Source organism: Sturnus vulgaris, chromosome 26 (genome assembly GCF_052056855.1).
Source record: "Sturnus vulgaris isolate bStuVul1 chromosome 26, bStuVul1.hap1, whole genome shotgun sequence".
In the NCBI taxonomy this organism is placed as follows: Eukaryota; Metazoa; Chordata; class Aves; order Passeriformes; family Sturnidae; genus Sturnus; species Sturnus vulgaris.
Window position 1 is genome coordinate 2,872,212 of NC_142268.1, and position 10,543 is coordinate 2,882,754.

The window sequence follows — 10,543 nt, forward strand, 5'->3', positions numbered from 1 at the left end:
GGCCCGTTTCCGCCGCCGCACGGCCCCGGCTGCAGCTGCGGCGCTCGGACGGCAGAGGGCGACACAGCGCCGCTCCCGGGACCCGCCCGCGCCCCCCGGGACCGCGCCCGGAGCCGCCGGACCCACCCCGGGATCGCCGCGTTCCGCCCGTGACACCCCCGGGCCGGGCCGGTCCCGGGCGGCACCGCCCGCAGCCTCGGGCCCCCGTGGGGCAAAATCCTGCGGCGGCCGTGCGGCTCTTCCCCGAGGGTTTGTGCCGTCTCCTCGGAGCCCCACGCTGTCACATCTGTGTCCCCACGGTGGCCTGGCCCGGAGCCCTCCCACACCCAGAACTGCTGCAAGCTGTGATGAGGAGGGAGGGGATTTATCAGCGGTGAGAACAGAGCCTCTTGATCTTCACATCTACTCCACGACACAGCCTAGGCATTCCCACAGCTCCTCTTCCTCCAGGCCCTCAGTTGTTTGGTTGGGGTCTGCAGGCAGCATGTGTGGGGTAAATCCTGCCCCAGCGGTGTGCCAGGGCCCCCATGGCACTGGAGGGCAGGAGAAAGCTGGACTCTGGTTCTGTCCCCTCTCCTGAAACTCCAGGGCAGCCCGAGAGCGTTTCCAACTCTCTCGGCTTCCCACAAACAGCCTTGACATTCTCCACAGGCTACTCACGCTGCACTTCAACCACCCGCAGTTATCAGCTATGGGTGGTTTCTGTATTATTTGTTTCCTTCCCCAGACATCCGGCATGGAGCAAACAGCCGGGATGCCACTGTCCCTGCTCCCATCAGAAAATTGCTGTAGGACTTGTGCTCCAGCCTGTGCTCCTGTCCCCATTCTGGGTTTCAGCATGTCCCCAAACCCAACGGGAAGCACCGGGAGCCCGTTCTACTCCCAGGACGTCTGAGGCTCAGGAAATACAGCCCAATGTCTCAGCGGGTAAATCAGCTCCTATCTCACCCTGTGTGCTCACATCGGTGTCTGCTGCGTGCACAGGCTCCGGGACGCCCCTGCTTCCCCTCAAGAACCCATCTCGCCACGGAGCCAGCCGTATGTCTGCTCTGCACAAGCCTCCACCAGTGCAGCCAGCCGTTTCAGGGACAGAGTTTTCCTTTTTGCCCTCTCTTTTTTTCCTAGGGACACAGGTCCGAGGCGGGTGGGACTCGGGCGACTCTCAAAGTGGCCTCGCTCCTTTCTTCTCCCCCTTCACCCTGGCGCAGCGACGGGAGGGAGCCGAGCCGAGCCGAGCCGAGGACGGGGGCCAGGCGGGGTGGGCACCGGGGGGCTCGGGAGGGCCGGAGCCGCGGACACCGGAGCGGGACTCAAGAAAGCGACTGGGGGCGAGTGGGGTCTGGGTCCGGAAGGGTCCCTGGCCCGCCGCGCCCCACACCTGCCCCGTTCCCGCAGCTCCCGCCCCGCCCCGGCCCTGGGCGGGGGCACCGGCTCCTGCTCCGCCCAGCCCCGCCCGCCCGGACTTTACCTCCCGGCCGGGCCCGCGCCGTTCCGGGCCATGTGAGCCGCGGGGCCGGGCCGCGGGGCCGCACCGGCTGTGGGATGGAGCGCAGGAAGGTCTTCGTGGCACTCGACGTGCTCTGCCTGGCGGTCGGTGAGGGCTCCGTACCGGCGGCCCCGCCGCGGGCGTCTCCGGAGCGTCTCCGCGTCCCGCCGCTGCCCTCGGTGGGCCGCGCCCTAGGCTGGGGCCAGGTCCGCGGGAGGTACCGTGGCCGGTGCCGCCGGGCCGGGGGCAGCGTGGGAGGCACCTGCCCGGCCGATGTCCGGAGCTCCGGGCCTCCGCCGAGAGCCACCGGCGGCGCGGGCGGGGACGGGCGCCGGCTCCTGCCTCAGCCCTCCCGGGTTCCGTCGGGGGTCCCGGTTCTCGGGGCCGTTCCCTTTTCCGGGAAGGGTCCCGCGGGGGGGACGGGAGCCCGGTCTGTCCCTGGCCGGGACGCTGCGGGAGGGTGCCTGGGTTCGGGCGGTACCGGGACGCTTCCTCCGCCGCCCTGGCCGCCTGCCCGCCGCCGAGCCTGGGCTGGGGGCTCCGCAGCTCCGGGCCGGGGGGTTCGGAGCACCCCTTCTAGGACCCCCTCGCCCTCCTCAGTGCGGGTAAATGTTTCTAAAACTGCCGCAAGGAAGTAACGAATTAAGACGGACTAAAAATAAAGGCCCCGATCGGGATCGCGGCTGGAGCTTCCCTGGCTCCAGGGCGGGGGGAGGCCGGGTCCCGGTGCCCACTCGGAGCGCGTTTCCCTCTTTTGGGCCGGTGCTTTATATTTTTAGGGGAGCTTTTTTTGGAGGATGAAATTATCCCGAAAGAAAATTGGTTTCTAATTTGAGCTGAAAATGGACGTCTGAGGTGTGCGGGGAGGAGGCGGAGGGACTGGGACGGTTCCCTGCCCCTGGCAGCGCGGCGGGGGTGGCGAGGCAGCCCCCGGTGCTTCAGCCGCGCTCCCTCCCGCTCGCTCGATGAGCGCAGGAGGCGGCGGGACCCCCGGGGTGGGGACGGGCGGGGACAAAGGTGCGGGCTCCCAGGAGATGGAGGAGCAAGGGGAGGCGGAAACCACCGGGAAAGGCGGAACTGGGAGAGGAGCCCGGCCTAAGGTGGCCTCCGGGGAGGGGGGGGGCGCTTCCCTGGGGAGCGTCTTGGGATCTGTCCTTGGCTGCTCCTGAGCAGGGATGGAGCAGGGGCAGGGGGGGCCATTCTAGCGGGGAGCTGGCACCGCTGCTGTGCGACGCAGAGACCCAAAACCCCCTCTGGATCTCGGGGACGGTTCTGTCCCGGGTGAGCTCGCAGCTGCCCATGGCCGGGGTTGCAGAGTTCTGGGTGGAAAATTTCCTTGTCCAGGCTGACCCAGCCTCTCTCCAGAGTCCCGAGGAGCAGGGGGCAAGGAGAGGTTGACAGAAACAAGCACTGTGGGAGGATGAGAGGGGCAAGCCAAGTGTGCTGGAGTCCCACTGTGCCTGGACTGGGTCAGGGACCAGCATCTGCTAGCACTGGCTCTCCTGGAGCTGCTGTGAGGGTTCTGCTGGGACCATCTGGGGCCCTTCCCTGCTGTAAAACAGGTTTGCAAGATACCTGTGCTCATTAACTTTATCAGCTCTGTCTTCCTAAGATGAAAGACTGGGCAGTGTAAGGAGAGGGCATAGGGTCAGGTCTTGCCACTGTTGTGCCTGGGGAGGAGTGGGGCAGCCGTAGAGGCTCTGTGGGTGCCCGTTTGTGGCTGTCTCATGTGGTATCTGGGTGCTGCAGGCATCTGTGAGCTCTGATAGGGCCCTATCGCTGTTAGGGCAGTGCACTGGTGGGTTCAAGTCCTTCTGCCCTGGGTACAGGTGGCTCAGGACTTCATTCCTGGGAGGGATCCCTCCCTGGCATCAGGGAGCAGAGACTTAGGGACGAGAGATGGATGGTGCTGTGTGCTGGTGTGGAGCCTGCTGGCAGCTGTCCCCAGTCCTCACCTCTCTCTACCTTGCAGCGTCTCTGCCCTTCATCATCCTGACTCTGGTGAACTCCCCATACAAGCGAGGCTTCTACTGCAACGATGACTCCATCCGCTACCCCTACAAGGCAGACACCATCACCCACGGCCTCATGGCTGGGGTCACCATCAGCTGCACTGTTATCATTGTAAGGAACTGCCACCCCTTTCCTCCAGGACAGGGTCATGCTGATGTGTTGTATCTGGAAGCTGGGGCCCAGCACAGCCACCTCCAGAGCCCTGGAAGGGCAACAACACCCTCAGCTTGAGCCCTGCTCTGCTTGGGGGCAGGAGCTCCCACTGGAGTGGCGAGAGCCTCATCCCGTGGGACTGGTTCCCTGCAGGGAGGGGGAGAGGGCCCAGGGGCTCCTCTGCCACAGAGCCAGAGCATCCTGCACCCCTGGGAGCTGCTCAGTAGCCCCAGCCCTCACCCCTTGCCCTCTGGTCTCTGCAGATCTCATTGGGGGAGGCGTACCTGGTCTACACTGAGCGTCTCTACTCCAAGTCAGAATTCAACAATTACCTGGCTGCCCTGTACAAGGTGGTTGGGACCTTTCTCTTCGGGGGGGCCATCAGCCAATCTCTGACTGACCTGGCCAAATACATGATCGGCCGTCTCCGGCCAAACTTCCTGGCTGTCTGCAATCCTGACTGGTCCAAGGTGAACTGCTCCATCTATGTGCAGCTGGAGAATGTCTGCCAGGGAGAGAGCAGGAACATCACCGAGTCCAGGTGAGCCATGGTGCCACAGGATGTGTCTCTTCCACCTGCCCAGCAGTGCTGGGCTCACAGTGGCAGCCTCAGATGGGTATTGGGGCTCTCCTGTTGCAGGGCAGAGCTTGTGGAGTGGGTAGGGATCTTGTGGGGACCAGCTGGGGGCTCACTCATGGCCTGACCCATCCCTTTTGCCCCACAGATTGTCCTTCTACTCGGGACATTCTTCCTTTGGGATGTACTGCATGATGTTCCTGGCGGTAAGTGCCACACCACAGGAAGCCCCCACGGGTCCCGTGCCCCAAGCACCCATCACTGGGCTGGCTGCTGACCCCTGCCCTGGGTGATTTGTCCCTTCTTTGCCACCCAGCTCTACGTGCAGGCCCGGCTGGTGGGGAAGTGGGCCCGGTTGCTGCGTCCCACCATCCAATTCTTCCTCATCGCCTTTGCCATCTACGTGGGCTACACCAGAGTGTCCGACTACAAGCACCACTGGAGCGACGTGCTGGTGGGGCTGCTGCAGGGGGCTCTCATTGCCGTCCTCATTGTGAGTGTCCCCCGTGCAGCCTGGGCTCCTGCTTGACCTGGCACAGGCATCCCCAAACCATCTTTCCCGTTGTTCTTTTCCAGGTCCACTACGTCTCTGACTTCTTCAAGCACCGTCCCCCACGGCAGTGTGAGGAGAAGGACCCGGAGCGCAAGCCCAGCCTGCCCCTCACCCTGAGCGACCCCGACCACAATCACTACAGCTACCGGGGTGCCCCGTGAACCCGGACTGCACACCTGCCCCTTGCCGTGCTCCTGGCACCGGGGACAGGGACACTGGCTCTCTATTAACCATTGGCTCCACGGCTCTGGTGCCTCTGGCTGACACAAGTGGGACAGCCCTGCCTGCTCCCACTCCCACAGTGCCACTCCGCCTGGCTCCCCGTGCCCGTGGTGCTGCCGGTACCTGGTGATGCCAGCGCCCTGCCCGTGGGAAGGGGATGTCCTCACCCCCTGTGCGTCTGAGGCACGCCCCAAGGCTGCTGTCCCAGCCCTCCGTGCGGAGGAAGGGAGGGAAGGAGGGAGGGAGGGGAGGGTGGCACGTGGGGGTGGATTTATTGGGCTGGCAAAGCACACTGAGCGAAGAGCAAACTCCTTGGGAAGTCTGAGATTGCCTGGGCCGAGTGTGTGTTGTCCCTGTCAAATTATCCAGCCATACAAGTACAAATCCTCACAGGCGCAGAGGGAAGAGGACAGCTGCTGGGCTAGCTATACTTTTTTGGAAAGGATTAAAGCAATCCAGAGCTCTTCTCTGCTCCATTGATTACCTTTAAGAGCAATGCTGCCCGCCAGCAGCTGCTGTGAGCAAAGGATGCCTGGCCAGGCTCTTCTCTGGCTGTGCCCAATTCTGCAGTGCTGGGAGCCAGAGCTCTTTGCTCCCTGCCTGCTTCACGCCTGGCTTGGGCAAAGGGATGCTCCAGCCTTTGTCCCTCCTGCAGCTTCAGCTGATGCTTTAGGGTGTGTGGTGGGGCTAGGGAGACATTTTCTGTGGTAAAGGAAAATAAATGGGGATGTGGAGCTGTCCAAATGTCCTGGGAATGTGGGAGCAATGGGTACAGAGCAGTCCCATCACTGACACGTGGCTGCCTCCAGCACTGGAGTGCTGTGGGTCTCTTTTTAAAATACATGCATTTTCATTCTGATGTTGTTTTTAAATTAGATCATCCTTAAAGAATGTCTGTGTCAGGCCTGTTCTCTTTTTTCATGGATGCTCCTGGCCTTGAAGTGGATGGGCTTAAGTGTTTGAGTTTTCCTTTCCCCAGGGAAAGGTGTCTGAAGCCCCTCAGCTGTAGATGGGGGCTGTCAGGGCTGCTAAGCCATTCTCCCAATTGCACTGGGAAAGGTGGGCTTGACCAGGGCTGCTGGGAATAGCAGAATCCTCGAGCCAGGTGCTCCTTGCCTGTGATGCCTGTGAGGTGTCACATTCACAGGGGCTGTGCTTAGGCTGGGCAGCCCTTTGAGCTGAAGAAAAGATGTGGTTGGCATGGGGCTCCAAGACCCATCCCAGCCAGGTCTCTCCTGGCACTGCCTTTGTCCTGACCCAGGAGCCTCCTGCACTCCCCAGCATCGCAGCCCTCCTCTGTGAGGGAGGAGGGAAAGCAGGGAGAGGCTCTTGGAAAAAGTGACGCTTTGTGCCTGCAGCTCCCTTGGCTGCTCGGGCAGCCGGAGCAGAGGGAAAGCAGGGAGGGAGCTGAGAGCCTTGGAACAGTAACCTGTGTCCCTCTGCTGCCCAAGGGCTGTGCTGGGGACAGGTGACATGGCCAGGCTGGGGGAGCCTGGGGGCACAGGACTGCTGGGAAGAAATGATGGATGCCGGGAGGCAGCACCCTGGAAGCCCGAGGGTCTCCCCAGCCCTTTTGAGGGTGGGATGGGCAGTCCCAGGGTCAGCTCTTGCCCACACTCGGTGAGTGCAGCTCCTCTGTCCTGCTGGGAACAGCAGGAAGCCCCGGGCTGGCTGCGTGGTGTTGATGTGCTTGTGCAGTGTGGGTGACTCCAGTCTAGACAAGCCCTGATCAAAAACAACCTCCCTATGTGGAGGGAACTCCCTTTCCCTGACGCTACTTTTCTGTTTTCCTCTGAGAGCCTTCTTCCCACAAGTACTTCCCTGCTCCCCCAGCAGGGTCCTCCCCCCATCCCAGCCCTCCAGGCTGGTTGTTTAATATCTGTTGGTGTAAAACAAAGCTGGAGGAAGTGCCAGGGCAGGGCAGCTCTGCCGCAGGGTTTGCAAACAAAGATCGGCAAAGGTTCGGCAGCTCCTGGAGTTGGGCAGTGAGGCACAGCCCAGGTTTGGGAGCTGCCTGCTTGATTTTTCCTTTGGCCTGCTGTGGTGCCCAGCAACTACCCCAGTTCCTGGCACTGCCTCGACAGCTCCTCTGTGTAGCCAGGAACGTGCCTGCTCCCTTCCCTTGAGATCTGATTGCGCCCCTTGGATGCATCTCTGGAAAAACCAGCCGGGCCACAATGCTGCAGTGTGCGGCTCCGAAGGGCAGGGCTGGCTGCTGCGTGTTGGGAGCTTGGCTGCTCCAAACCCCAGCTCACAGCTGTGCCTTGTGCAGGATGGGCTGAGACCTGACCCAACTCGTGGTATGCCAAGCCACATGTAAGCTACAGGAGCTCCTGAGCCGTGTCCAGGCACAGCAACCTGCTCCAGGTGTGCTCCTTGGCCCATCTATGGAGGGACAGGGATGCTGGCGTGGGGCTGCCTGTGCTGGCCCCTCAGCCCCATGGGTGCCAGCAGAGCACCTGGGGAAGGCAAAGCAGGTCCCTTGTCTGCTGTGAAGTTTGGGATCCATCCTAGACCTGGTCATGGCTGAATGCCACAGCACACTGACTGCTGCTGCAGCTTCCAGCTGGACCCTGCTGCCTTGAGGGTCTGAGCCCTTAGAGAGGCTGGGTACTGCTCCTGGGAGCTGAGGAGAAGGGAAGCAGTGTCCAGGGGTGGGATGAAGCCTGTGCTCCTCTTTCTTGATTCAAGGCTTGAGCTTGTACTTCACTGGACGGGTCAGAGCTAGTAAGAGTTCTGTCCATCCTGTTTAGTGAGTCCCAGGATGCCCCTCTGGTGTTCAGGGTGAATTGTGGCTCTGGGCAGTGTGATGACTCGTGACTAGAGTGTCACCCTTTTAAGTGGGTGACTCAGGAGCTGGGGATCCAGTCCTGGTTGTGCTGGGGCAGATTTTGCTGCGGGCTGAAGCCAAGCAGCGTTGGCCTGGGAGGCATGGCTGGGACCTGATGAGAGCCGTCCTGTTCCCCGGCGTCAGCAGCTCCACGCACCAAGCGCTCTGCCAACACGCCTCTCTTCCAAAATAAGCTGCTTCTGGCAGCACATAGCCAGGATCTGGCTTCCAGCCCGTCTCTAGAGGGGGCCCAGAGCTGCCTCCCCCAACCTGTGCCTCCTGGCTTCTTCCCACCGTGCCACGCAGCATCCTCCCTCCCTTCTCCCTGGCACCTGGGACTCGTGCCGATTCCACGAGCTTGGATTGCCCTGGTCCCATCCCCGAGTTTCTCTTCGCTCTTGGCTTCTTTCCCTGGCTGAGCGGGGCAAGAGGCGGGCGAAGGGGCTGAGTTCCTCTGTGCCTGCAGCAGCTTCCAGGAGCGGGCAGCAGCCCTGCCAGGAAGGATGTTACTCATCCCCTAAACATCCCCTTCCCTGGATGGCAGCCACGGGAGATGCTGCGGCCAGATGCGTCCGCGGCTCAGGGGCCTGAGGTGGCCCCGGCTCGGGGATGTGCTGGGGGACACCGATGCCATCGCACCCTCGGGTGGGATGAGGGCAGCCCCCGCCCGAGGGCAGCCCAAGCCTCGAGGGCCTTCCCCCCTCGGCGTGGCGCGGTCAGGGAGGCGGTGGGTGCCGAACCGGGACACGCTGAAGTGGCGGTGCTGGCCCGGGGGAGCTAGGGGGGTCCAGCCCGGTGGGAACCGCGGGGACGGAGTCCGGGCTCGGGTCTCCCAGCTGCCCCGGCCCCGGGGGCACCGGCCGGGAGCGGGCACTGTCCCGTCCCACCGGGGCGGCAGGGGGCAGCAGGAGCCCGGCGGAGCCTCCGAGCGGAGCCCCGGTGCCCCGGCCGGAGGAGCCCCCGGTCCCGCCGCCCAAGCTCCGGTGTCGCCCGCTTTGCCCGGCCCGTCCTCCCGGGTCGCTGCGTGGATCCAGATGCTCCCTCCAGCTTCTCTTGTCTTTCTCCTGCTCCTCCTCCTCTGATCCCACCAGCGCTGCCTCCCCCACTCCCTTTAATCGACGTTTCCGCTGAAATGTGCCCGGTTCCACGGATTTCTTTGATCTCACTAAGGGAAGAAGGGAGCTATAGAAGAAATTAAATCGGCGCAGAAGGAGGAAAGGAGAGAGGAAAGCACTCTCAGGGGAGGTTGTTAAACGTCTCCTCTTTCTCACCAGAGCACCAGACAAGAAAGAATCTGTCCTCGCCGGTGCCTGTCCCGGGTCACCTGCGCTTGGCGCTGACCGGGGATGTCCCTGGGCAGAGCAGGCGCTGGGATGGCACCGCTGGAGCCGCACAGGAGCCCCGGCCCCGCTCGAGCCGCGCTGGCATGCGGGGAGCTGGCAGCCGAGCCCGGGGAAGCAGCCAGAGGGTACGAGCAGCAGTTTTGTTTTCTGCCGCTTGCCAGGGTCCGCGCAGAGCTGCAGCGCTGCCAGAGACGTGCTCTGGGAAAGCGCTTGGCTGCTGAGCCCCGGGCCCTGCGGGGTGGCTGGCTCTGCCCCACCGGCCCTGGCTCCTGCTCAGGGGCAGTTCTGACCCGTGGCTGCGGGTGAGGGGAGTGTTCTGGGTCCTTTCCTGCCGCTTTCCTGCCATGGCACTTCTACCGAACCAGAGCTGCTCTGCCAGGCTCCCGTGGCTGCGGGTCCCTCCGGTCACGGCAGGGATCACCCTGCTGCTGGGCTGTCCCTGCTGCAGGGACCTCCTGTCTGAGCACATCCAACGTGGTGTGAGCCAGGTCGTGCCTGCCAAACCTGCGCCTCTCCCCGGCTCCCTCCGCCCGTGCCAGGATGATCAGCCGTGGTGATGGACGGCGTTGCCAGAGCCCTGGTACCAGGGATGGGATAGAGGGACTGCTGGTGAGGACAGGAGAGATGGCAGTGACAGGACTTTCCTCATCAGTGCTGGAATAGCGTTTCCCTGCCTCTGCCAACATCGTCCTAATCCTGCAGCCAGGGGGTACAGCTCAGCCTGTCCCTAGTCCCAAATCCTGAATGGTTGAGGCCTCCCCGAGCACAGCACAATGTGCAGGGGCTGCTGCAGGGGGGCTGGCCCTGGGGCAGAAGGGATCAACGGGATCCTGCCCTTGCTGGAGTCCCTGTTCTCTTCTTCTCCCTTGGTCTCTCCACTCAGCCAGGCCCTCATACGTGTCTTGGCCCCCTCAGCCCCATGGTGTAATGCTGGGAAGCAGAAGGGCAGGGGGGACGGGGTTCCCAGGCTAGGGTGAGAGGTTTAGAGCAGAGATGGTGCCTCAGTCCAGCTCTAAGCTGCCTTTTTTTTTTTTTTTGGTGCTATTTTAATATTTTGCCTTAACATGACCTTGGCCAAATTATTTCCCCTCTGTTTGAGATTTATGGGCCTCTTCCAGAAATGATCTGTTCTGTCTACGAAAATAGACATCGTGCTGTTATTACATTTTAAAATATAATAAGGCTTGGGAGACTGCTCTTCTGCTGCTCTCCCCAGCAGCCCCCCTCTCTCTACAGAGCACAAACCCCACGGGTTGCTGGTGTGGGGCCAAGAGTGGTGCAGTGAGAACAGGGGCATCCCCAGCTCCGGAGTGGGGGAGTCTCTCCCTGTCTGCCCTCAGCAGAGCTGGAGTAACGGGAGATCTCC

At 62.6% G+C, this 10,543-nt stretch overlaps 1 protein-coding gene across 4 annotated transcripts; it reads left to right on the forward strand.

Annotated features, from left to right (window-relative positions):
* The first annotated feature begins 1,426 nt into the window (after positions 1-1,426).
* Positions 1,427-5,895, forward strand: PLPP2 (phospholipid phosphatase 2). 4 transcript variants are annotated; one of them, XM_014883030.2, is made up of 6 exons: positions 1,427-1,594; positions 3,459-3,610; positions 3,916-4,193; positions 4,378-4,435; positions 4,546-4,722; positions 4,806-5,895. In XM_014883030.2, exons 1-6 carry the CDS (start codon positions 1,543-1,545, stop codon positions 4,941-4,943), a joined length of 855 nt encoding a protein of 284 aa, XP_014738516.1. In that variant the 5' UTR covers positions 1,427-1,542; the 3' UTR covers positions 4,944-5,895. The 4 variants fall into 4 exon arrangements, with proteins under 4 accessions (XP_014738516.1, XP_088035123.1, XP_088035124.1 ...); XM_088178997.1 differs by having other exon boundaries at positions 1,465-1,703; XM_088178998.1 differs by lacking the exon at positions 1,427-1,594 and adding an exon at positions 1,727-2,091.
* Positions 5,896-10,543: the final 4,648 nt, after the last annotated feature.

Coding starts and splice junctions, on each gene's coding strand:
- PLPP2 (XM_088178996.1), top strand. CDS start 2,907: ATGAGAGGGGCAAGCCAAGTGTGCTGGAGTCCCACTGTGCCTGGACTG. Junction 4,436..4,545: donor ACTGCATGATGTTCCTGGCG/GTAAGTGCCACA, acceptor TTTGCCACCCAG/CTCTACGTGCAGGCCCGGCT. Junction 4,723..4,805: donor CTCTCATTGCCGTCCTCATT/GTGAGTGTCCCC, acceptor GTTCTTTTCCAG/GTCCACTACGTCTCTGACTT.